The sequence below is a fragment of the Bos mutus genome, chromosome 12 (genome assembly GCF_027580195.1).
Source record: "Bos mutus isolate GX-2022 chromosome 12, NWIPB_WYAK_1.1, whole genome shotgun sequence".
In the NCBI taxonomy this organism is placed as follows: domain Eukaryota; kingdom Metazoa; phylum Chordata; class Mammalia; order Artiodactyla; family Bovidae; genus Bos; species Bos mutus.
This window is the reverse complement of record NC_091628.1, coordinates 69759556-69787268: the sequence shown is the minus strand read 5'-3', so window position 1 is coordinate 69787268 and position 27713 is coordinate 69759556. Positions and strand designations below refer to the sequence as shown.

The 27713-nt window shown below is 42.7% G+C and overlaps 1 protein-coding gene across 1 annotated transcript in view; it reads left to right on the top strand.

Moving 5' to 3' along the window:
- Window positions 1-27713, top strand: part of LOC102279544 (ATP-binding cassette sub-family C member 4-like) — a 42460-nt gene that overhangs the window by 12651 nt on the left and 2096 nt on the right. The window contains exons 2-8 of the mRNA XM_070380824.1: window positions 1321-1431; window positions 8494-8655; window positions 9854-9979; window positions 10926-11175; window positions 13535-13636; window positions 21096-21103; window positions 26463-26544. Coding sequence (XP_070236925.1) covers window positions 1321-1431; window positions 8494-8655; window positions 9854-9979; window positions 10926-11175; window positions 13535-13636; window positions 21096-21103; window positions 26463-26544 — 841 coding nt within the window. The remainder of the gene's footprint in view (window positions 1-1320; window positions 1432-8493; window positions 8656-9853; window positions 9980-10925; window positions 11176-13534; window positions 13637-21095; window positions 21104-26462; window positions 26545-27713) is intronic.

The window sequence follows — 27713 nt, the reverse complement described above, 5'->3', positions numbered from 1 at the left end:
CATACTAGTTATGAGCAGCCCCCACAGAAATTCTCTTTTGCAGTCAGTGTTGTGGCTGGACTGGCCCTTGTGGTTCTTAGGATTGTGAGACACATCTCAGCAACAACCATCAGGAAAATTTGAAATGTCAAGGTGTATCACTCCCATGCCCTGGAGGGTACAAGGCACCCCTGGGGTGACACAGCGAGGTCCTGGGTGGAGAGAGAGAGCTCATGAGCAAGCTTGGACTTGGGGTTCTGCCTTTTTGAGGTTGAGGGTGGGGTGTCTAGGATTTTAAAGTTTCACTCTTTATTGGTGAATTTAAAAAATAAGAGAGGGAATTAAAGTGCAGGAAGGGAGAGCAAACAGTCAGTGAGATGGTCTGTTATCAGGTCAACCAGAGCTTTCTGAAAGAGGGAACTTCATGGGTGGGGTGGCCTGGATCTTTATCTCGTTGTGTAGCTGTCACGTGTTCACTGGAGATGGATGTCTTTGACATGGATGTCTCCAAAGCTTCATGTCAGGCACTTATATTACAATAAAAAAAAAATAGAATTATCACATGCTGACACACACTGCCCCAATTTTGGAACCAGCCATTTCTTAGTTGATTCCTTTTAGGGAAGAAGGTATTAAAAAGCCAAGGTCTGGGTGAAGGGGGCAGAAGACACAAACTTCCATTATAAAATGAGTCAGTTATGGGGATGTAATGTGTGGTCTGGTGATTATAGTTAATCCTACTGTTCTGAATATTTGAAAGCTGGCCACCTCATGTGAAGAGTTGACTCATTGGAAAAGACTCTGATGCTGGGAGGGATTGGGGGCAGGAGGAAAAGGGGACAACAGAGGATGAGATGGCTAGATGGCATCACTGACTTAATGGACATGAGTTTGAGTGAACTCTGGGAGATGGTGATGGACAGGGAGGCCTGGCCTGCTGCGATTCATGGGGTTGCAAAGAGTCGGACATGACTGAGTGACTGAACTGAACTGACTGAAGAGAACTTAACATTTCTTACAACAAAAAAAAATTGTGATTGTGTATGTTACCCCAAACCCCAAGATCAGGGGGCTAGAATGCTACCAGTGTGTCACTGCTTCCAGGGCCTCTCAGAGTACAGAGTTAGGGACTGTGTGTATGTATGTGAGTGAGTGTGTAAACACATATCTAATTATTCCCCTTGCCTCTATATATTTAAAATGTAGTTTTTTGTTTTTATTTAACAAAGCCCATAAATGTAGGATTCTAATTAGAGATGTGTAATTTTGATGTACAATTGAGCATCTGAGCAGAGCAGAGAGAATTTGGATATATGTCACTGTCCTTTTAATTTTTAGCAGGTGGCTAAACCCCTTGTTTAAAATTGGTCACGAACAGAAATTAAAACAAGATGACATGTACTCGGTGTTTCCGGAAGATCACTCCCAGCGCCTTGGAGAAGAGCTGCAAGGGTGAGCACAGGCAGCAGGGAGGAAGGGAGGAGAGTGAGAATTTCCACGTGGGGCTAAAGGTGCATGTGTTGGGGCTTTGCTTCCTCCGGGTTCTCCTGAGCCTCCTCCCTGACACTGAACGCTCACCTCCTCAGGCTGACCCAGGGCTCAGCCCACTTTGGAGGCTGGGGGAGCCCGTGTTCCCTGTGCATCTGTGGAAATGGAGGGAGCCCACAGCCATGGCCCTGGAGGCTGAGCTCTGTCCCCGGAGGTGGGGTCCCTGGAGGACAGTGTCTGCCCCCCGCTGCTCATGACCTGTGAGTCCAGCAAAGCTTGGAAGGAACTTATTTCCAGAATTGGGACTTTTCCCCCTCAAAGCCTTTTATTCTGGTGCTTCAGGGTCTACACTGCTCATCTTTCAGGAGCCCTGTGAACAGGTTCAGTTCAGTTCAGTTGCTCAGCCGTGTCCGACTCTTTTTGCAGTGAAGGCTCATCTCCCACACCACCCCAGGCCTTCCTGTTGGTGGACACCAACTGTTATTTCACTGTAGACCCTGTTTCTCATCACAGTCAGTGATGCCATCCAGCCATTTGAGAGCCAAGACATACTGTCAGGAGCCTTCTTTAATCCAATCCCAATCCCTCCCAGCAAATCAGAGTCTTTTTTGGGAATATTTAGCTTTTTGCTTGAGGTAAATTTTTTTTAAATACTGGAGTTTCAGCTGTGCAGATCATTCCTTCCAAAGAAATCCCAGGGCTGATCTCCTTCAGAATGGACTGGTTGGATAAATCCCATTGATGTCCAAGTGGTTGCGTCAATTTTTCTCAACACCACAGTTCAAAAGCATCAATTCTTAGTACTAAGTTGGCCAAAAGTTCTTTCAGGTTCCAACTCTCATATCCAAGGATGGCCACAGGAAAAAAGACATTTTATACCTTGACTAGATGGACCTTTGTTGAATGTGAAGTCAATGTCTCTGCTTTTGAATATACTATCTAGGTTGGTCAACAAAGCTAGTGGAGTAAACATCTTTTAATTTCATGGCTGCAATCAAATCTGCAGTGATTTTGATGCTGTGAAATAAAAAGTCTGACACTGTTTCAACATTTCCATCAAATTTGGTGAAGTCATGGGACTGGATGCCATGATCTTCGTTTTCTGATTTTTTCCCAAAGAAAGGCAATGCCTGCTCCTTTCACTTTCATCAGGCAGGCTTTTTAGTTGCTTTTAAAGTAATGCCATCAAAATGTCATCTGCATATCTGAGGTTATTGAGATTTCTTCAGCAATCTTGATTCCAGTTTGTGTTTCTTTCAGTCCAGGTGTTCTCATGATGTACTCTGTTATAAGAAATAAGCAGAGTGACAATATACAAATTTGAACATCCAGTTTCCTCATGGAACCAGTCTGTTGTTCCAGAAAAGTTCTAACTGTCTGCTTCCTGACCTGCCTGCATCTTTGACTGTGTGGATCACAGAGCAACTGTGTAAAATTGTGCAGGCTGGGAATCTCCCTTGACTGCCCCTTTTCCCCTTTGGTGGACACACTACTCTTCACTGTGCTCTGTTTCTCATCACAGGTACTGGGATCAAGAAGTTTTGAGAGCCAAGACATACAAATGGGAGCCTTGTTTAATGAAAGCAATCATAAAATGTTACTGGAAATCCTGTCTAGTTTTGGGAATATTTACATTTCTTGAGGTAAAAATTTTTACATACTGTGCATTGCTTTTAAGTGTGATGCAGTTCAGTACTGAGATGGATGTGATGGCGGGGAGAGAGAACAGTGGTTTGTCACAGGATAAATATCATGATGTAGCTCAGTGGTTGTGTTTATTTTTAGAATGAACTGATGCTTAAAGGAGTGAGCCTCCAGGGGATTAGTACTAAGTTGGCCAAAAGTTCTTTCAGGTTTTCCCATAACTGCTTATGGGAAAGGATGGCACTGACAAAACAAGACGTTTTATACCATATTAGGATGTTTTTAGTGCTCAGTACTTGATATAAACGCTGAAAGTGATCCTTGAGAAAAGATCCTACAACCTCAAGAAATATGAGCCTCCTGGTTTGGAGAAAGTAAGTTTGGATCAGAGCCCAGTAACATAAGGCCATTTTACAGGTACTCAAGCAAGTAATTGTTAACTTGCCTAGGTCACATCTGATAAATCATTTCCTAAAAAGGGGTCCTCGCTTCTTCTCTTCTTGTGGAACAGAACTCTGGGCCCTGCATCTGGGTGGGGAGCTGCCAGACCTCGAAGAGCACGCCCTTCCCTGGGCTGCACCCTCCTCGTGGGCCAGGTCACCCAGGTCAGAGACCCCATGTGGAGGAGCTCCAGCTTCACCATGAATTCATGCACCCTCCATGGTGGTTTCTGTCCTGGCTGTGGGGGTGGTTTGCTGGTTGAAGGGAGAGTCTTGGTATCATGGCTTTGGTGGAGGGTGGAGGAGGGGATGTGCAGGAGGAAACCAGAGACATAAAGCCATGAGGTCACTGACCTCCGTGACCCTGAAGATCCTGGATCAAGATTCCCCAGAGGACAGTCCACCTGGGGACACAGTGCCGGCAGCCCCCCTGTTCTGGCTGAGCCTGCTGGAGGTCTGCTGCAGACCCCCCTGGGTGGCTCGTGCTCACCATGGTCCCTTAGCACTGCCTTAGGGACACAGGTGGCCTGTAAGTGTGTGAGGGCAGGAGGGATGGAAGATGCAGTTGCTGTGAAAGGGGTGTTTCAGGTGGAGTAGGTGTGAGCTGTCATCAGTCCATTGTGTTGAGGTGAGGTTATGGGCCAGGTTGGAGATCCTGGGCAAGACCCACTCCAGTGAGATTTTCACCTGGGGAAAATCCCATGGACGGAGGTCCCTGGTAGGCTGCAGTCCATGGGGTCTGCTGCAGACCCCTGGGTGCTCGTGACTTCACTTTCCCTTTTCACTTTCATGCAATGGAGAAGCCTGTGGCAACCCATTCAGTGTTCTTGCCTGGAGAATCCCAGGACGGGGGAGCCTGGTGGGCTGCCGTCTATGGGGTCACACAGAGTCGGACACGACTGAAGTGACTTAGCAGCAGCAGCAGCAGCATGGGCCAGGTGGTTTACAGGTGGGTGGCGTGGTTCTTACTTAGAGGCTGTGCTGTACTGAAGGGCACTGCGGGCAGTGGGCAGTGGGTAGCTGGGTAGGTGAAGTCCACCCCATACAACTGGAGAGACAGAGGATCTGTCAGGTCCCAGGTGACTGGGTGGTCCTGGGAGATGGAGTTCTCGTTGATAACAAAGTTGTGTTGACCATTGTGCCAGAGGGTGGGGACAGGTATATGGGGCAAAGTGCCACCTTAGAGAGGGCTCTGACTGCCGAGGTACTGCAGTGCCTTGTGAAGGGTGGGGTGGAGTGTTGATTTCACAGTTGTCCAGCCCCAGGAACACTTCCTGCTGGGGATCCAGGAAGGCCAGGCCTGGGGGCTGCATAAAGTGTAACTGGTAGAGCCCCAGCCCCTCTTTCAGGAGGCTGGTTGTTGGGTGGTCATGGCAGAGAAGTGGGGAGTCGAGGACCTGGTAAATGGGGGGGCTCATCTCAGTAGTAGTACTGTAAGTACTAGTGGCAGTAACAAGGGGTCATACTGAGTAGTACTGGTGGTGGCAGCCGCAGTACTGTTAGTGGTGCAGCAATAGCAATAGCAAGTGCTCGAAATAAGTTATGTATCAGGAACTGCTATGAGCACTTTATGCATAATAACATTTTTATTCCTTTGGCTAACTCAGCGAAGTTGTGAGTTTCCTATTACTCCCGTTGTAGAGGAAAGGACTCTGAATCCAAGTAATTACATAGGTTGCCTGTGGTTACAAGGAGCTTAAAGGACAAAGTGCGCTTCCATTTCAGGCACTCTGACTTACAAGCCTGATCATCTCAATGGCTTGTCCAGGGTCACGAAGGCTTGTCTTTAGAGCTTTGTCTTCAGGGTCTCAGACACATGCATCCTGAACTTTGTTTAAGGATAATAAATAGGACACTAAGAACTTTCTGGAGCAGAAAGTCAGATTTGGGATCGTAATTGTGGGTAGATTTCAGGTGACCATGTCCCCTGGGTGCCAGATTTGACTAGGATGTTGATGCTGGCAGCAACATCATGCTGTGGTCAGATGGACCAGGAGCGTCTTAAGAAGCCAGCTTCCCCTCATTACTATCCCTAAGTGGTGATAATTTTAGATAGTGGAAGATCTAAACTCAGCTCTGGATTCTCTAAAACATGAACACATTTACTTTGTGACCTCCTGCCCTCTTTTAATTCCTCTGATGCAAAGACGACTCATGGGTTACCCATGGTTCCCAGACAGTGCTGTGACCAACCACAGCACAGGCACTCCTGGCAGCACAGGTGGTGCCAGTCCAGGGTGAGGATTCTGGGGTTAGGATTTAAGTGTGAAACCTCTGTCCTGTGAGAATTGAGGAGTGATCATAATGCTTGGGGAAGCCAGTACCAGGCTAATGTTCAACCTGGAGCACGTGCAGGTCACCCCTGATTAGAACAGAACAGCCAGCGAGTTCTCAGCACCCTGGCCCCTGTGAGCACCCCCATGGGGACTTTGGGTGAGGAGAACAGGTCTCTGCCTGCCTGGGCCCCTCAGGGTGGAGAGGAGGGGCCTGAAGACTCTTCCTGGACCAGAGACACAGAGACCACTCCCCAGGTCATCAGGGCTTCTCTCTGAGAGGTGAGGTCCCCACCTGTTGGTGTGTAAGTGGGGTGACCTCAGAGAACCAGAGGGGGTTCACCCAGTCCCTTCCCCTGAGAGGTGCAGAGTGAAGAGGGTTTATGTCTGCTTCCTGGGAACCTTGGAAATGGCTGGCCTTGTCTAATTACTGACCTTTGTCCAAGGCCACTTTTGCTGGTTGTCTCTGCTTTAGGTGGAGAATGTAGGAAGCACATATTTGTGTAAATCTTTATATTGGAGCTCAACTGATGAGCAGGAAGTAAGCAGAATCCTCTGCATCCCAAAGTGGGCTTTGTGCCTGGACTCAGGGCTTTGTGCCTTGACTCACTCCCAGAGAGCTGAGTGGTCTTTGCATTTATTTCCCAACCCTTTCTTCCTTGTATCCCTCACTTCTGCTCCACCCAGGAGGCTGAGGAGTGGCTGCTGGTGGCAGAGATATGTGGGCTCAGAGCAACCACTGAGGACCACACAGCAAGGGAGAGGAGGAGGGGGCACTGAGCCAAGCAGACAGGGACCTGCAGAGCAGACCTGCCCTGCTGATTCTTGAGAGCTTAGCATGAGCCATCAGATGTCAGTAATATCCACAGTGACGACCTTGAGACATATATGAGGGTGATGCTTTTCAATTCATTTTTTTAAATCTGTATTTTATTATCTCATTGAAAAAAAGTTTTAAAAATTGAAGTATGATTGACTTACATTATTATATTAGTTTCAAGTATATAGTGTAATGACTCAGTATTTTTGTACATTATTAAATGATCACCCTGATCAGTCTAGTTATCCTCTGTCACCATACAAATTTTTCCAGTGTTATTGACTGTATTCCCTATGTTGTACATTACATTCCCACAACTTATTTATTTATAACTGGTTTGTGTCTCTTAATCTCCCTCACCTATTTCACTCATCCTCCAATCCCCCTCAATCCATTTTCTTTAAAAAATCAAGGAAATAGATGACTCCTTTTTTTTTTTTTAAAAGATTACTTTCATAATGATTAAAAAAATCAAAATCCTGCTTAGAAGTGAAACTTTTAATTACTTTCCAGAAAAGTTGGCTTTTAGAAGTGACTTTTCTCAAGAGATCTCATTCAGCCATAATGGCCTATAAACAGCAATGAGTTTTCTAAGCTCTTTGTGAAACCAGCCTCTGCCATTAAGGATAGAATGCGTCTCTTCCCAGGACTCCTGTCTTTTGTGCATACTGTAGAAATCCTTGCTAATTTTTTGCTTTCTGATGTGACAAAATGTTTCTAGTTTATCTTTACACAAAAAAAGCTGCTCACCCTTAAGTACAAATTTGCCCCAGCCCTGGAATCTCCATTTCTCCAAGCAGCCATGGTTCCTTCTAGTGGGAAATGGTATTTAGAGACTATGGTCTGGACACTAGGGGTGCTCCTTGCTGTTGAGTTGTCTATTTTTCCTCAGCTTTGTCATTGGACAAAGCTAGTATACATTTTTTGTAGTAAACAAACCTTGAGTTTATATGGGTATTTTCAATCTAAATCAGATTCCGGACAGTAGTGTTTTTACTTTCTCTTTTAACTCTTAGATTGGTATCTGTTTTCTTTCACTATCTGTTCTCTTTTCTGCCATGCCTAATCCCAGTTCTCAATGATATCAACATAATTACTCATTTAAAAATCTTATAGTATCAATACTATTAACCATAATGTGACTTTTGGAAGCTTTTTTTTTTTTGCTGTTCATATTGTCCTTAGGCATATCACACAGGGAATGTGTTTTCAAATTATTTTTTTACAACCACTTTTAATAATTCTCTTTTGTATAACTCAGCCTACTGGATGGATATAACTTTTGTTTCATTTTACTCTGAAATTTTCGGAATTGCTTTTGAAAACTTTATTGTTTTAAATTTTAGGAATTGCTTTTGGCTCAAAACTTTATTGTTTTATAATTATAATTCTGTATAATCCTGGAGGCTTAATTTGAAGGATGAATAAGCCTTAATTTCTGCCCTGGAAAGGCCACAGCCTGTCCAAAAGGTAAATGTACAAGCAGTTATTAGAAGTGTGGTAGGTACCATAATATAGGCTCTTCTGGGGAGATGGGGCTGAATTTTGGGACAGAGAGAGTTTGGGGAAGCCCTGAGCTCATCTGTGTTGTGGACAAAATCAACATCATCCATCAGTGGTGCTGGTCAGGTTCTCCCTGGATGTCCCTGAGGCTGGCTCTGTGCTGCCCCAGAACAGCGTCATCTGGGGTGGAAGCTTGGATTTCTGCTTCAGCAGGTGTAAAACTCACTGAGATAATTTCTGTTTAGATTCCTGTCTGTTCCTTCAGAGCAGATTGTTTCTACACTGTGTCCTTACTGTATTTTATATTGTATGCAGTCCTAAGAAGGCTTGTCTTTCTCTTTAACAGTGAGGATGTTCTTCACTATCTGTGGGTGGGGCCACTGCAGGCTGTCGCAGTGACCGCCCTGCTCTGGATGGAAATAGGAATGTCATGTCTTGCTGCGATGGCGGTTCTCATCATTCTTCTGCTTTTGCAAAGCTGCTTCAGGATGTTGTTTTCATCACTCCGGTAAGAGAAACACTGGTTTAAAAAATAGGTGATAAGTGCTTAGTAACATGCAGCATCTGCTCGATGCTTCTGTTCAAAAACAAAACCAGTGCCTTCTCTGGTCTCTTCTTTGAGTGCATTGTAGACCCTTCAGGCTTTGCAGGTGGAGGCTCCAGCCTTAAGCTGAAGGCTGATCTTGAAGAGGGAAAGGAGATGGCACTCACTGGCTCCTCCCACTACCATAGCTGAATAAGTGGAGTGTCCTTGAGCAGAATGTACCTACATTGACGTTTTGTAAACTTTATTAAATAGTAATAATCCTATAGGCTCAAATTTAGCTGCATGTATTTTTGTTATTCTTATGCTAGAGCAATTTTCAGGTATCTATTTTTCATGTCTTGTTTTTAATTCAGTGTTTCCATTAACTTATAAATGCCTCAAGGACAAGGTCAATCTTAATTAACTATGTCTTAGTAAAGCCCCACAGTCCCAGCAGAATATGTGATAGAACAGTCACTGGTGATGAAGGACCTAATGGTGAAGAGATAGACCTGAAGCAGGTCCCAGAGGGTTGGAGGTGGGTCATTGTCCAGGTTGTTAGGTGATGGAGGTATTGTGCTCTTTGAAGTTTTTTTTTCTCCCTTGAGATTTCTCTTCTTTTTTTTTTTTTTTGTTGTTGTTGTTTATGACTTTACATGTGATATTTTTGTCTATTTGCAATTTCCTTTCCTGTCTGCTGTGAAGAGATGTTCCTCATCCTTCGAGGCCCTGTTCCAGTGCTACCAGGTCTCTGAATTTCTTCTTGTTCTGCTTTCCTGGTAGAATTAACAGTCCCATCTTTTCTGCTCCCCAGAACTTCTCTCCTATTTTATCACAGCACAGACACTGTCTTCCCCTTAGATTCAGTGTCTTTTTGCCTTCCCTGCCCAGCTGCGACCTCCTTGGGCAGAGAGTTTATACCTGACTTACTTTGGGTCTTCCTCAGCCAGTACTGCAAGTTCCCAAGTTACTCCTTGAATTAGGCTGAATGGTTGACTTCTAGAAGTCTTTTTCTCTCATTTTCACTTTGAGAAGGACCTGCCTGTGATGTCAGCACAGAAGAGCTGTAGGGAATCATCAATCCCTGGTCCCTCCCTTTGCCCCCTCCTGCTGCTGCTGCTGCTGCTGGAAAAGTTGGGCTGTGGTCATTAAGTCTCATCTCTCACGTCTATCCCCTCAGGAGTAAGACCACAGCTCTCACAGATGACAGGATCAGGACCATGAGTGAAGTTATAACTGGCATCAGAACAGTAAAAATGTATGCTTGGGAACAGTCATTTATAGACCTTATTACCAGATTGAGAAGGTACGTTTTTATACATATCACACCATATTTTTGTACTTTCCCCTATTTTTATTGACTGAAATTAGAAGTCTTACCAAGTTTTCAAATGAAGATGAACTTAAATACTATGAACTCCACACCTCACATGTGGCAGGAGGGTTAAGTGGAAGAGGGGATATGTCATTTTAACCTGCTGTTCCATTACCATCTTCTTAAAGGAAAAATTATATATGCTTCTGAAGACATACAGATAGCCAATAAACACATGAAAAAATTCTCAACATCACTCTTTCTTAGAGAAATACAAATCAAGACTACAATGAAGTATCACCTCACACTGGTAGGCATGGCCATCAACAAAAAGTCTACAAACAGTACCCTCCTGCTCTGTGGTAGGAGTGCAAATTGGCACAGCTATTATGGAAAAGAGGCTGGAGATTCCTTAGAAAACTAGGAATAAATCTGCCATATGACCCAGCCATCCCTCTACTGGGCATATGCCCTGAGAAAACCAAAATTCAAAAAGACACATGTCCCTCAATGCTCATTGCAGCACTATTTACAATAGCCAGGACATATGCTTCCATAGGGGCCATGGTGCCTGCCTCTGTCTAATGTCTTGGTGCCTCACAATTTTGGGGTGTTTTATTCTCTTCCCCACAAGTTCATGAGCTCCTGGAAGGGACAGACTGTGTCTTTCTGTCATCAGTGGGGAGCCTGGCCCAGGACTTGTGGTTATGAATGCTTGTTGAAAGAATGTTCAAACCCAGTCCAGTTGACCAACAGTGTTTAAAAGGGTGACATGAAGCCTCTATTTAGTTGGAAGTGAAGTGGTGATGAAGTGTGTGTCCTGATGTTGGGACGGAGCCCCAGGCATGCCCTGTGTAGTGTCTCCATGTGAGGACTTGAATTCATGCCTTGGATGTCGATGCTTCTTTTAAAACCTCTTTCCTATTCTCTTTTTCAGGAAGGAAATTTCCAAGATTCTGAGAATTTCCTACCTTAGGGGCATGAATTTGGCATCATTTTTGGCTGTCAGCAAAATTATAATTTTTGTCACCTTCATCACCAATGAGCTCCTTGACAACCTGATCACAGCCAGCCAAGTGTTTGTGGTGGTGATGCTGTTTGAGGCTCTGAGGTTTTCGAGCACCCTGTACTTCCCCATGGCCATTGAGAAGGTGTCAGAGGCCGTTGTCAGCATCCGAAGAATCAAGGTTTGGGGACAAATAATTGTTTTCAGTTGTAGGTGGATTTTTTGTAAAATGCCCTTTTGTTTGGTATCACTGTGTTCCAATTAGGAGATATTTAACTCTCTCAGTGCCAAAGCTGGCAGTCTTCCCAGAATGTTGTAGGTGCCCACTTCTATTCATAGGTAGAGTGAGTTACAGATACCGTAAGACTGGTTTTCATGTAGGGGCAGTAGTATATATAAGTAGCAGTAGCACAGGGCTCTTGTGTAGTGATGCCTGCAGAGTGATTAAAATGTCTAAAAGCAGGAGAAGCAAACAGAGTGCATCTCCTGTGCTAACCCCAGTGACCAGGCAGTGACTGTGCACAGTCCTGGGGTATAAGATTCCTCTCTGGGCCAGGGAGGGGAGGAACTTGCTGAGAGCTCCCTGCTGCTTGGACAGGAAGACTGGCCTCAGATTCACTTAATTCTCTGTGTTTAAAAATGAGTTCTTTCCTCCACAGATGTTTTGCTTGTTGATGTCTGAGCCACCTTTTGCATCTGCCTTTTCATCCCTGTCCCCTCTTTATTTACTGCTTAATCTTCTCTCTTTCTAGCTGCCCTCTTCTTTTTTTCACATTTATAATTCCCACCATTATGTGAATTAAGAAGTTCCAGATACAAGCTGGATTTAGAAAAGGCAGAGGAACCAGAGATCAAATTTCCAGCATCCATTGGATCATAGAAAAACAAGAGAATTCCAGAAAAACATCTGCTACTGCTTCACTGACTACTCTAAAGCCTTTGAACTGTGTGGATCACAACAAACTGTGGAAAATCATGAAAGAGATGGGAATATCAAACCACCTTACCTGTCTCCTGTCAAACTTGTATGCAAGTCAAGAGGCAACAGTTAGAACTGGTCATCGAATAATGGACTGGTTCCAAATTGGAAAAGGAGTACATGAAGGCTGTATAGTGTAACCTTGCTTTTTTAACTTATATGCAGAGTACATCATGAGAAATGCTGGGCTGGATGAAGCTCAAGCTGGAATCAAGATTGCTGGGAGAGATATCAATAACCTCAGACATGCAGATGACACCACCCTTATGGCAGAAAGTGAAGAGGAACTAAAGAGCCTCTTGATGAAGGTGAAAGAGGAGAGTGAAAAAGCTGACTTAAAACTCAGCATTCAGAAAACTACAATCATGGCATCTCATCCCATTACTTCATGGCAATAGATGGGGAAACAATGGAAACAGAAACAGACTTTATTTTCTTGGGCTCCAAAATCACTGCAGGTGCTGATTGCAGCCATGAAATTCAAAGACCCTTGCTTCTTCAAAGAAAAGCTATGACAATCCTAGACAGTGTATTAAAAAGCAGAGACATTACTTTGCCAACAATGTTCCCTATAGTCAAAAGTATGGTTTTTCCACTAGTCATGTATGGATGTGAGTGTTGGACCATAAAGAAGGCTGAGAATGGAAGATTTGATGCTTTTGAACTGTGGTGTTGGAGAAGACTCTTGAGAGCCCCTTGGACTGCAAGGAGATCAAACCAGCCAATCCTAAAGGAAATCAACCCTGAATATTCATTGGAAGGTCTGATGCTGAAGCTCCAATACTTTGGCTATCTAATGCCAAGAGCCAACTCATTGGAAAAGACCCTGATGCTGGGAAAGATTGAGGGCAAGAGGAGAAGGGGACAAAAGAGGATGAGATGGTTGGATAGCATCACTGACTCAACAGACATGAGTCTGAGCAAACTCTTGGAGATAGTGATGGACAGGGGATCCTGGAGTGCTGCAATCCATGGGATTGCAAAGAGTCAGACATGACTTAGTGACTAAGCAACAACAAATACACTGTATTATATGATTATATTGATATATACCATGAGCTGTAATAATAGTAATTATTAATCATGTAATAATAGTAATTATGTAATATTTTGTTCTATACATTATTTAATATGTTCTGAGTGAAAGTGAAAGTTGGTCAGTTGTGTCCGACTGTTTGCAACCCTATGGACTATACAGTCCGCGGAATTCTCCAGGCCAGAATACTGGACTGGGCAGCCTTTCCCTTCTCCAGGGCATCTTCCCAACCCAGGGATCGAACCCAGGTCTCCTGCATTGAAGGTGGATTCTTTACCAGCTGAGACATAAGGGAAGCCCAAGAATACTGGAGTGGGTAGACTAACCCTTCTCCAGCGGATCTTCCTGACCCAGGAATCGAACCAGTGTCTCATGTATTGCATAATATGTTTTGATGTGAACTAATACTTTTTAGCAAAACAGTATTTAGACTGTTCAAAGTTTGCAAATCCCAGGAAAGCAATTGTTTTTGTTTGTGCTTTCTTCCTGCAGTTTAACAATCTGTTTTTTCCCTCGTTTCTGTAGAATTTTTTATTACTTGATGAAATACCACAGGTCAGCACTCAGCTGCCATCAGAGGGTGAAGTGATGGTGGACATGCAAGATTTCACTGCTTTTTGGGATGAGGTAACAGATCTTCCATTCCAAGATCATGACTGCTAACAGACAACTGTGACTACAATTTATTGGAGAATTTTTAGATTTTACCCATGGTGTAAAATGTGACTTGCTCATTTACTAAAAGTATGTTGCAAAATTTTTCAAAATAGGGACTAATGTTTGTATCTAATGGAGATTAATTATAAAATCAGCCTAAGATGTTTGACATGTTGTGCTTGCTCTCATTTTCAAGAGAACTTTCAAAGTATTATCACATTTTGATCTCAAAGTCCATACAATTGTAATGTTAGCATTTACAGAATTGGACAAACAAAATGCTGCAATGTGATATGGGTTATCTGAAAAACACACAACTAGTTTTTAAAGAGGCTTTGGGGAATCAGCATATATTTTTTGCCTTGATTTTCAGACCAGTTCATTATACACAGAATGAGGCCATGATCTGGATCTTTGCTGTGGGGTAGAGTGGGTGCTCCCCCATCCTGAGCTTCTGGATGGTTCTGAATACTTTGGTGGCATTCAGGGTAGGAGGAGACAGCAGGTGATCATAGTGGGCACCAGTGATTCCTAGTTAAAAGATTGCGCTGTGTGGAAGCTGACTAGGAGAGCTGGTGATTTCCAACACTTGGTTTATTTGTTAGGTTCAGTCAAACAGAAAAAACAACAGGGTCTGGTCTCAAGAAGTTGTCAGTATCACACGCCCAGTGCAGCCCCTTTACCAACTGAAATGCCCTGCTGCTCCCCAGTTCCGTGGTCTTCTGTGCTCACCCTCCTGTATCAGTGAGGATTGGTTAGGAAAACAGAACCCCACCGCGGGAGAGGGAGTTCCATGCAGGGAATTAGTTACGCAGATGATAAAAGAGGGAGAAAAAAAAAGCAGTAAGGGCAAAATGGTGGTGTGTGAGACAACCCAGGGGTTATCAAAGGCAGGAAGCTGCTCCCACCCCCAGGGCTGGAGGGACTCAGGGAGGCGGCGCCTCCACCAGAGGGTCCACCCTCCAGAGCAGAGCCCAGGAGCTGGGCTGTCAGAGTGGGGACCACAGAGCACGTGTCCTGACTGTAGACTTGTCCTGTATTTTGTCCCTGTGACTCTGTGGTGCGCCCTGCATCCTGTTCACCTGCTTCTGACTCAGCAGCTGCCATCCCCACCGACAACTAGTGGTTTGTTCCCTCATACATGAAACCACATCCCTGTACCTTCTGTCCATGGAAACTCACACAAGGTGTCTGATCTAACCTGAGAGCTTCTGATACCTTAATACGGTGGATTTACCTTCTGGTTGATGTTTCTCGTCATAATGCTCTTGAAGCATTTATAGAAAGCACCACTAAAATTCCATTATAAAGAACATTTTATGTGAATGCTAACACATACTTTGTATGAACTTATTAGAATTCTTTTGTTCCAAGCAAACATGTAGATTTATTTTAAATCAGTTCAGTATATATTCTGCAGTTATTAAACTGAAATAAAAATATCTGTATGCAGCAGTCTGCCTGTGCAGCAAATGCCTGTAATGTAGAATAAGGGATTTTAGTTGTACTATAGTCCATGTGAATAAATCAGATGAAAAATCTGAAAAGGTTTCTATATAGCTTCTAGAGTTAAAAAAAAAACAAAACACACACATTATTACTAACTCAAGATACTAAACTGCTGAAGGAAGAGGGGAAAAGGCTGTGAGTTCTGTTGTAAGTCTCTTGTAAAATCTAAAGGCATATTATGATTCTGTTAGAGCAGAATTCAAAATTACAGAGATGAGAGGCTTCATCAGCTATGTTTTCACAAAAATAGATACAATGTTAACATTATTGTGTGTCAAGGTTTCCTTGGAGAAGGAAATGGCAACCCCCTCCAGTATTCTTGCCTGGAGAATCCCATGGATAGAAGAGCCTGGTGGGCTACAGTCCATAGGGTTGCAGAGTCGGACATGACTGAAGTGACTTAGCAAAGCAAAGCAAAGGTATTCCTATCTAGGTAAATGATGATTATGGTATTGCAGCTAATTTTTACCACTTTCAGAGAATGGAAATTCTAAATATTTTCAACTGAATCTAGTCTAATAGCACTCACTAAAAACTAACAGCCATGGCACCATAATAACATTTTTTGTGCAGTACCAGACTGTCACTACTGAGGGAGACACAAAAATGTGAGGTAAGCATATCTTTTCCCAGAAACCTTTGAAGCCAGAGATATTAAACAATTAAGGCACTTGAAAACATTAGGGATATGTATAAACTTGTGAGTAAAACAAACTATAGCTGTACCAGCAAGCAATGAAGAAATAGTAAATCTTCATTTTATGAACCTTTAATTATCTAAATGTAAGGAATTTTGGCTTAAGAAATGGTCAAGAGCAACTTGTCATTTCTTACTATATAATATTGAAAACCAAGTGCTAAATTCAGCCATTGTAGGGTAAGGAAACTAAAACAAAAAGCCTTAATGACCTGGAGCCTTAGTGAGCAAAAGCTCATTTTAAACTGACTTAAACCCTGAACTAATCCTGTGTGTCAAAGGCAGGGAAGAAGGATCCCTCTAAACCTGAAAAAACTAGTGATTCATAGGGAAACTAAAGAGATGAAAGTATGCATGCTTACCATACCACAGGAACTGAAACTAAGAAAAAAAAGATGGGTGAGAAGAAATAAAAAGTACTGATCTATTTACCTAGGGCAATCATCATTATAAATTGACAGTAATCTGATCAACTAAGATTTTTTCTGAAATTATACTGCTCACATTTTCTGTGTCAAAACTTAAAATGATTGTCTCATTAAAGAGTTAGTAAATGATTCTAAAACAACTTCTTTCTTACCTCATAAAAGTTACATTTTAAGAAAGCTCAGTGGAAATCTTAAGGTACAACAGTTAGGATACTTTTTTGAAGTACAAAGGAAAATATAATTAAATCAACTTTATACTTTTTAACAGCCATAATAAAAATTTAGCGTGGTTCAATAGATGAAGGCTTTTGACTTCCTATAAATTGTTTAAGTTACTCAGGCTTGAAATAAAGTAGGTAAGTTTTCAGTTAAATACTAACAGTGTAGTATCTTAGAGCAGATTTTTTATTGCCCACATCAACAGTTATATCCTCAGACCAACTTCTCCCTTCTTTAATGTGAAATAGCAAATCACCAGCATTTTAGGTTAAGTCTAGACTTTAAGGCATTATTCTTTAATTTCTAAGTGATACAAAGTGCTTTATAAGTATGAACAATAATGTGTTATACTTTACTATTTTTTTGTCCTTTCCATTCATTTTTTAAAATCTGGAACATGGCATCTTTTTTTCCATGTAGAAAAAACTGTTATCAAGCACAAAATTTTACTCTAAGGATACTAAATTTTTAAATTTATTCCGCTTTTTAAATGATAGCCAAAAATCCACCTGATTGATGCTCATTTAGCACCTTCTTCTCAATTCTGGTCACTAAAGTACATCCTGAGTTTGAATAAAAATAATGCATCTTTCAGGCTTTAAAATGACTACTTTTTAAAAAAATTTTAATTGGAGGCTAATTACTTTACAATATTGGGCTTCCATGGTGGCTCCATGGTAAAGAATCTGCCTGCAGTGCAGGAGATCCAGGTTCAGTTCCTAGGTTGGGAAAATCCCCTGGAAAAGGGAATGGCAACCCACTCTAGTAATCTTGCCTAGGGACTGCTAAGTGACTTTCACTGCACCTGCAAAAGGGTCATGAGGCTGTCTGCACAGGACAGTGTTTTCCATCACTTACAGACTTACATTTGGCATGTAAAGAAGAGAGAATCTAATCCCACAGCAGCAGGCATTTAAGGTATAAGAAGAAGCCACAAATATTCATGCAGAGTACTTTAAATATTCCCCTTGAGCAAAATGATTTAACTGATTTTTCTTCAAGAGCAATGCTCCCATATGCATCCCTTGAAAAATTAAAGATCCCAGAATAGCATGTTCCATGTGGGACATATTGAAAGATGATATTTTGGTTTCAGTGAGTTACACTCCAGCCCTTGTTCATTTAGCAGATCCATTTTCAGAGGGTGGGGTTGGTGTTAGTCACTCAGTGGGGTCCAACTCTTTGTGACCCAAGGATTGTAGCCCTCCAGGCTTCTCTGTCCATGGAATTCTCCAGGTAAGAATACTGGAATGGGTTGTCATTCTCTTCTCCAGAGGATCTTCCCTACCCAGGGATCAAACTTGGGTCTTGCACATTGCAGGCAGATTCTTTACCATCTGAGTCACCAAGGAAGCCCATAGAGTGTGGTAATTTTGTTTTTAGATTTGCAAATCTATAGAGAAAGAAAATTACAGCCTACACACCCAAGAAAGGACAGTTCCTCCAAAGAACCTGGCTGCATCAGAGGCAGACTTTGGCATGGATTGTGAGCTCAGAGTTAGTGCTTTTAGTTACACATGATGTGGCAGCTGTGGTGGGAGCTGTGGAGGGGAAGGCAGAGTTGTGGTGTTAGCTCTCAAATTGGTTGGCAATGGTGTGACAGCGGGCACAGAAAGAATTCTGTGTTTACCAACTGGCAGTGACTAACTCTGAATTATGTAAACAGTAGCATTTACCTTTCATTCAGTCCAAAAGCAGGTAGTATTAATAGCCTTAGCATCAAAACAGGAAACACAGCTGTTATGGTTTCCCGGATTTCTGGTGCTGGAGAAGTGTCCCTGAGGAGTGGCGGTACTGGGGCTATCGTGGTGCTTAGTAAAACTGGACTGTAGTCACATCAGGAACCAGGGAGGTGCCCTGAGCCGGTCATCACACAGAGCGTGGCTAGGCAGCCTGCGGCCCAGAACAGCAGGTGGGAGAGCCCAACAACTCGTCCTCCGTGCAGGTGTTCAAGTGGACCTGGGCGCCCAACGCTTTGTCTGTCCTTCTGTCCCCTGCATCCTCACCACCCCCCCACCAGTGTGTGCGGGTGTCCATTGAATTGCTTTTGGGCCAAACTATGCATGACAGAAAGTGAAGAGGAACTAAAAAGCCTCTTGATGAAAGTGAAAATGGAGAGTGAGAAAGTTGGCTTAAAGCTCAACATTCAGAAAACTAAGATCATGGCATCTGGTCCCATCACTTCATGGGAAATAGATGGGGAAACAGTGGAAACAGTGTCAGACTTATTTATTTATTTATTTATTTTTGGCTCCAAAATCACTGCAGATGGTGACTGCAACCGTGAAATGAAAAGACGCTTACTCCTTGGAAGAAAAGTTTTGACCAACCTAGATGGCATAATGAAAAACAGAGACGTGAATTTACCAACAAAGGTCTGTCTAGTCAAGGCTATGGTTTTTCCAGTGGGCATGTATGGATGTGAGAGTTGGACTGTGAAGAAATCTGAGTGCCGAAGAATTGATGCTTTTGAAGTGCAGTGTTGGAGAAGACTCTTGAGAGTCCCTTGGACTGCAAGGAGATCCAACCAGTCCATTCTGAAGGAGATCAGCCCCAGGATTTCTTTGGAAGGAATGATGCTGAAGCTGAAACTCCAGTACGTTGGCCACCTCATGCAAAGAGTTGACTCATTGGAAAAGACTCTGATGCTGGGAGGGATTGGGGGCAGGAAGAGAAGGGGACAACAGAGGATGAGATGGCTGGATGGCATCACTGACTCGATGGACATGAATCTGGGTGAACTCCCGGAGTTGGTGATGGACAGGGAGGCCTGGCGTGCTGTGATTCATGGGGTCGCAAAGAGTCTGATATGACTGAGTGACTGAACTGAAATGAACTGATGCAGCATTTTAAAATGAACTATCTTGTTCTTTCAAGAGCTTAATAACATGATCACTGACTTCTGTGTAAATTTCACTGTAGTTTAGAATACCTTGTTCTGTTGTCCTGGCCTTTCCTATGGAAGGACTGTGTCCCTTGCTGGGGTCATTAGTCATTAGGGCTGTCAGGTTAGGTCATGGGTGAGGGAGCCTTTGGAGGGGAAGGGGAAGACATTGGGGTTTTGGATAGAAGCTGAGTCTGAATGAAGCCCCTGCTGGGCTCGGAGGCAAAAAACAGATGTGAGCTCTGTAACTTGCTCTCCTAGACAGCCAGGTGGGCAGGTGGGCAAGGTCTCAGGGACCCAGGTCTCATTCATGAAATGATGAGACTTGGTATCGATCTTTAAGTTTTAAAATAAATGCTTCCAAGGCCTTCTCTGGTGGTCCAGTGATTAAGAATCCACCTTTCGGTATGGGGGCCTCTGGTTCCATCCCTGGTTGAGGAATTAAGATCTCAAGCTATGAGAGATCACATGAGAGATAGCTAAGATCACATGCTATGGAACAACTAAGCCCACATATCCCAACAGACACAGAGAAGCAGCCAAAAAAAAAAAAAAAAGAAACAAACGTCTTGTGGGAGCCTCCAGATTTCACAGGGCAGGGTTTTGAACCTTGTCTGCACAGAGTAGTGGCTTAGATTATGATCCTTGTTAGTAAGTGTTCTCTGAGCCTGGATAACCAGTGCGGGAGGGACCCAGCAGCATGAGCTGTCGAGTGCTGCCATCTTCTGGTCACCCCGGAGTACCGGGGTCCTGCCCCTGTTGGATCCAGGGATTCCTTGGGGAGGATGGCGTTGGTGATTAGAATAGCAAAGCAGAGAGATTAGAGGCTCATTATAACTGGTTTATGCGGAAAGTCAATAAAACCCATGACATCAGCTTTGCTCTGACCATGGAGGCCGCAGGCACCCTCTCGAATCGCTGAAGGTGCCCTACCTGAGGCATTTTCTCGAGTGGGTCTTAGAAGCCCAGGCAAGTAAGTGGTCCCAGAGGACCCCCGAGCTCCAATTAAATGTCCTGAAGGAAGAACAGAAAAGAAAAGGAGAGAAAAAGAAACAAGAAAGAACGACACGGGGATACCAAGCTTTGAGCAAGGCCCATAGCTTTATTTTCAAAGGGAGCTTATATACCTTAAGTTGTGCATAGAGGATAATAGGGGGTGTGAAATCATGCAAAGTCAGCAGTCTTTGATCCTTATGGAGACCAGGCTTTCTTTTCTGAAAACTTATCCTATACAAATGGTTGAGGTGATTTACATCATCTTCTGGCCAGAAGGCCTGTTAACATTTTATGACTCTGATAAAGGTTTGTCAACTATAAGACTTATTTTCTCTAAGAGTAATTATTTTAAAGTTTGGCGAAGGTGTTAGATAAAGTTGCATTCCTATGGGGCAAAGGTGCAGTGGGCTTACAACAAAGGAAAGAATTTATTAACTTAAGGGTCTAAAGTTGTTAACACCAAGGCCACTACTTATTTTTTCTATATACCAACTATATTAAATAATACACTTCCGAGGATACAATACAGGGGATGTGGAAACTTGGCAGCAAGCATTGGATCAACAATGAAATCTTCTACTAGTTTTATTCTAATAATTTCTAACTCCCTGAGAGGCTCTATACTATTTGAATATCTTGAGCTTCCCAAGCCTCTCCCAGTTGGGAGACTGTAAACAATCCTTTGCATAGCTGTAGGAGTCTGGGTAAACCTGTCAGGCAAGTTAGAGAGACCTCTGAGGGGTTTGGATTTAAACACTCCTATTATGCCCAGGAGGCTTATTAACTAGAGCTTTAAGTTGATTTCCTTCAGAAAAAGGTGGTCGGGGATCAGTTCAGTTCAGTTGCTTAGTTGTGTCCAACTCTTTGTGACCCCATGAATCACAGCATGCCAGGCCTCCCTGTCCATCACCAACTCCCGGAGTTCACCCAGACTCACGTTCATCGAGTCAGTGATGCCATCCAGCCATCTCATCCCGTCATCCCCTTCTCCTCCTGCCCCCAATGCCTCCCAGCATCAGAGTCTTTTCCAATGAGTCAACTCTTCACATGAGGTGGCCAAAGTACTGGAGTTTCAGCTTTAGCAGCATTCCTTCCAAAGAAATCCCAGGGTTGATCTCCTTCAGAATGGACTGGTTGGATCTCCTTGCAGTCCAAGGGACTCTCAAGGGTCTTCTCCAACATCACAGTTCAAAGGCATCAATTCTTTGGCACTCAGCCTTCTTCACAGTCCAACTCTCACATCCATACATGACCACAGGAAAAACCCTAGGCTTGACAAAACGAAACTTTGTTGGCAAAGTAATGTCTCTGCTTTTGAATATGCTATCTAGGTTGGTCATAACTTTCCTTCCAAGGAGTAAGCGTCTTTTCATTTCACGGTTGCAGTCACCATCTGCAGTGATTTTGGAGCCAAAAATAAATAAATAAATAAATAAGTCTGAAACTGTTTCCACTGTTTCCCCATCTACTTTCCATGAAGTGATGGGACCAGATGCCATGATCTTAGTTTTCTCAATGTTGAGCTTTAAGCCAACTTTCTCACTCTCCACTTTCACTTTCATCAAGAGGCTTTTTAGTTCCTCTTCACTTTCTGCCATAAGCGTGGTGTCATCTGCATATCTGAGGTTATTGATATTTCTCCCGGCAATCTTGATTTCACCTTATGATTCTTCCAGCCCAGCATTTGTCATGATGTACTCTGCATAGAAGTTAAATAATCAAGGTGACAATATACAGCCTTGACGTACTCCTTTTCCTATTTGGAACCAGTCTGTTGTTCCATGTCCAGTTCTAACTGTTATTTCCTGACCTCCATACAAATTTCTCAAGAGGCAGATCAGGTGGTCGGGTATTCCCATCTCTTTCAGAATTTCCCACAGTTTATTGTGATCCACACAGTCAAAGGCTTTGGCATAGTCAATAAAGCAGAAGTAGATGTTTTTCTGGAATTCTCTTGCTTTTTCCATGATCCAGCGGATATTGGCAATTTGATCTCTGGTTCCTCTGCCTTTTCTAAAACCAGCTTGAACATCAGGAAGCTCACGGTTCACATATTGCTGAAGCCTGGCTTGGAGAATTTTGAGCATTACTTTACTAGCATGTGAGATGAGTGCAACTGTGTGGTAGTTTGAACATTCTTTGGCATTGCCTTTCTTTGGGATTGGAATGAAAACTGACCTTTTCCAGTCCTGTGGCCACTGCTGATATTTCCAAATTTGCTGGGATATTGAGTGTAGCACTTTCACAGCATCATCTTTTAGGATTTGGAATAACTCAGCTGGAATTCCATCACCTCCACTCTCTTTGTTTGTAGTGATGCTTCTTAAGGCCCACTTGACTTCACATTCCAGGATGTCTGGCTCTAGGTGAGTGATCACACCATTGTGATTTTCTGGATTGTGAAGATCTTTTTTGTACAGTTCTTCTGTGTATTCTTGCCACTTCTTTTTAATGTCTTCTACTTCTGTTAGGTCCATACCATTTCTGTCCTTTATTGCCCATCTTTGCATGAAATATTCCCTTGTTATCTCTAATTTTCTTGAAAAGATCTCTGGTCTTTCCCATTCTATTGTTTTCCTCTATTTCTTTGCACTGATCACTGAGGCAGGCTTTCTTATCTCTCCTTGCTATTCTTTGGAACTCCACATTCAAATGGATGCATCTTTCCTTTTCTCCTTTGCTTTTTGCTTCTCTTCTTTTCTCAGCTATAATGTAAGGCCTCCTCAGACAGCCATTTTGCTTTTTTGCATTTCTTTTTCTTGGGGATGGTCTTGCTCCCTGTCTCCTGTACAATGTCATGAACCTCTGTCCATAGTTCATCCAGCAGTCTGTCTATCAGATCTAGTCCCTTGAATCTGTTTTTCCACTTCCACTGTATAATTGTAAGGTACTTGATTTAGGTCATACCTGAATGGTTTACTGATTTCCCCTACTTTCTTCAATTTAAGTCTGATTTTGGCAATAGGGAGTTCATGATCTGAGCCACAGTCAGCCCCCTGTCTTTTTTCTGCTGACTGTATAGAGCTTCTCCATCTTTGGCCACAAATAATATAATCAATCTGATTTTGGTATTGACCATCTGGTGATGTCCATGTGTAGAGTCTTCTCTTGTATTGTTGGAAGAAGGTGTTTGCTGTGACCAGTGTGTTCTCTTGGCAAAACTCTATTGTCCTTTGCCCTGCTTCATTCTGTACTCCAAGGCCAAATTTGCCTGTTAGTCTAGGTGTTTCTTGACTTCCTACTTTTGCATTCCAGTCCCCTATAATGAAAAGGACATCTTTTTTTGTGTGTTAGTTCTGGTAGCTCAGACAGTAAGACATCTGCCTACAATGTGGAAGACCTGGGTTCAATCCCAGGTTGGGAAGATATCCTGGAGAAGGAAATGGCAACCCACTCCAGTATTCTTGCCTGGAAAATCTCATGGACAGAGGAGCCTGGTAGGCTACAGTCCACAGGATTGCAAAGAGTTGGACACAAATGAGTGACTTCACTTGACTTTCTAGAAGGTCTTGTAGGTCTTCATAGAACCATTCAACTTCAGCTTCTTCAGCGTTACTGGTTGGGGCATAGGCTTGGATTACTGTGATATTGAATGGTTTGCCTTGGAAACGAACAGAGATCATTCTGTCGTTTTTGATATTGCATTCAAGTACTGCATTTTGGACTCTTTTGTTGAGTATGATGGCCACTCCATTTCTTCTAAGGAATTCTTGCCCACAGTAGTAGATACAATGGTCATCTGAGTTAAATTCACCCATTCCAGTCATTTTATTTTGCTGATTCCTTAAATGTCAATGTTCACTCTTGCCATCTCCTGTTTGACCACTTCCAATTTGCCTTGATTCATGGACCTAACATTCCAGGTTCATCTACAATATTGCTCTTTACAGCATTGGACTTGGCTTCTGTCGCTAGTCACATCCACAGCTGGGTGTTGTTTTTGCTTTGGCTCTGTCTCTTCATTCTTTATGGAGTTGTTTCTCCACTGATCTCCAGTAGTATATTGGGCACCTACTGACCTGGGGAGTTCATCTTTCAGTGTCTTATCTTTTTGCCATTTCATACTGTTCATGGGGTTCTCAAGGCAAGAATACTGAAGTGGTTTGCCATTCCCTTCTCCAGTGGACCACATTTTGTCAGAACTCTCCACCATGACCCGTTTGTCTTGGGTGGCCCTACATGGCATGTCTCATAGTTTCATTGAGTTAGACAAAGCTGTGGTCCATGTGATCAGATTGGTTAGTTTTCTGTGATTGTGGTTTTCAGTCTGTCTGCCCTCTGATGAAGATGGATAAGAGGCTTATGGAAAGCTTCTTGATGGGAGAGACTGACTGAGGGGGAAAGTGGAGAAGCTTAAAAGGCTTAAAAAATGTTTCTTGCATATGAAAATGTAGCTTCTTTTGGTAGATCATTCATTCTTAAAATCTGAAACTAGTTTTTTTGGTGATGAAAAATCATTGTCATTTTTTTAGTATGTGAATGTTGTTTAATTAGTTCAGTTTTTTTCTAGAAAAAATTTCAATTTGATGATTATTCCAGACTTTTAATCCAGACTCTATGCCTTTAGTCTTTTGGGTGTTTTACTTAATAACATGAAAACTTTTTTTTTTTTTTTTTTGACATAGCAGTTACTATTTTCTTAACACTCAAGATATGTAAAGACATGCAGATACCCTAGGTCTCTCTGGAATGTGACCTGTGATCAGCATGAGGAGTACTTTGTCCTTCACCCTTGAGTTGGATTATGTGTTGTCACATATACCTTCATGCTTTATATTTTTCTTACAGTAGAAGTACTTTATTGCCCTGTTTAGCCAGGACACATAATGCATGTATCATGTATAAAATTGAGGCTTTATCACTCTGACCCATGGTGTCATAATTAATTTCTTTATTACCCATTGTTTTGTTGTTGGTGTTGAATTAAAGCTCTCTTTAGAGCTTTGAAGATTACTTATAAGAGTTAATTTACCAAGAGTGACTTCTTAATATAAAGTGCCTGTTTGCTTATTGAGCATTACTGAGGTTTGTTTTATCAAAAGAAAATGGAGAGATTAGTGGAGCTTTCAAATTATTTAGGGCTTCCCTTATAGCTCAGTTGGTAAAGAATCCATTTGCAATACAGGAGACCCCAGTTTGATTTCTGGGTTGGGAAGATCCCCTGGAGAAGGAATAGGCTACCTGTCTGGTATTCTTGGGCTTCCCTTGTGGCTCAGTTGGTAAAGAATCCTCCTGCAATGTGGGGAGATCTGGGTTTGATCCCTGGGTTGGGAAGATCCCCTAGAGAAGGAAAAAGCTATTCACTCCAGTATTCTGGCCTGGAGAATTCCATGGACTTTATAGTCCATGGGATTGCAAAGAATTGGACAGGACTGAGCGACTTTCACTTTCAATTTATTTATTTAGTAAAAGGCCAGGCATGCCAGGTACTTATGCTGCCGCTTTGTGGAGATTAATGAGCCAGTTAAAACCAAGGGTCCTGATGAAAACTTATAAATGATTAAAAACCTTCCACACTGGATATTGTATTAAGTACATTATTTTAATAAAGTAGTATGCATCATTCAGTTTGCATTTCAGGAAGGTGCCTTGTCATCTCTGCTACTAAATTCTGTGGGTGTCTAGAGCTGAATCCATATGTAAATCTGGTAAAAGAAAGAGGCTTCCTAAAGGCAACTTAGATGCACGATACTGGGTGCTTGGGGCTGGTGCACTGGGACGACCCAGAGGGATGATACAGGGGGAGGAGGAGGGAGGAGGGTTCAGGATGGGGAACATGTGTATACCTGTGGTGGATTCATGTTGATATATGGCAAAACCAATACAATATTGTAAAGTTAAAAATTAACAAACAAACAAACAAAAACTACTTCAAACCCCCTAAGTCATAGGATTGGATGAAAAGGCCTTTGGGACACAGTATCTTAAAATAGGAAGGAGAAAAATGTGAGTTAATGTCAGGATATCAGTGACTATTACATTATTTTTTCTACTTTTTAAAGTAATGTGTATTACTTTATTGAAATAGGTACATTTTTATAAACTTTAATTTGCAGGAATCAGAGACCCAACCCTCCAAGGCCTTTCCTTTACTGTCAGACCCAGTGAACTGTTAGCTGTGGTTGGACCTGTGGGCGCAGGAAGGGTAAGTTGTGATGCCTTTTGTCAGCCTGATGCAATGCCACAGCCCCTGTTCAGACCTCAGAGTGGAGCCCAGAGCTGAGTGTGACTCAGTTTGAGCTAGAATTGGGTATATCTAGAAAGGTGTTTCTCTAAGTACATTAGTTTTGCAAAAAGGTTTCATGGCCAAATACATCAGGATAAATGCACATTGTGTTTTCCTTCTTGATGCTTCATGTGACATAGTTGGGAACTGCTCGTGGGGAGTTTGGACATCTCAGTGAAGGAGATTATTTATGTGGCAGCTGTTCAGGATGGATGGAGACAGTGGGGACTTCTTTTTGTCACAGTGGCCCCTCCAGGAAGTCTGGAGGTGGTGAAGGCTCTTCCAGGAAGCTCTGAGCATTTCTTCATGTGACTTGACTTGGTCCCATCAGTGCACATTAGGGAATGTGCAATCATGTGCTGGAGCTAAAGATATAGACATGAGCCAGATCTTGACACCTCTGTCCTCCAGAGGCAACCAGGTTCTGGGGCAAGACAGATATGCAGGCAGACTATTTCAGCCCAGTGTGGTGAGTGCTCTGATGATGTGGACATAGGCATGTCATTTCTCTGTGTTACAAGAGATATGAAGGACATGTACATGTGCATTAGTGTCCTGTGTTTTGTACAACAAAATACAGAAACCTAAATGTGGGATGTGCACACAAGAGAGAGGGTGATGATTTCCTCCATGAAGGAGTTTTTTAAAAATTTATTTTTAATTGGAGGATAATCGCTTTACAATATTGTGTTGGTTTCTGCCATACATCAGCATGAATCAGCCATAGGTATACATATGTTTCCTCTCTCTTGAACCTCTTTCCCACCTCTCATCCCATCCTACCCTCCTAGGTTGTCACAGAGCCCAGGATTTGAATCCCTGGGCATGATGGACTTCTGGTCTTCAAATACATCAACCTCAGAGTTCTTTTAAATAATAATCTTTGGATATATTCTTCACACATAGTTATCAATTTTTTAAAAAATATACTTATTTATGTATTTGGTTGCATTGGGTCTTTGTTGCAGTGCATAGCATCTCTAATTGTGGCATGTGGGCTCAGTTGCCCTGGGCATGTGGGATATTAGTTCCCCCACCAGGGGACCAGGGATCTAACCAGAGCCTCTGGCATTGGAAGATGGATTCTT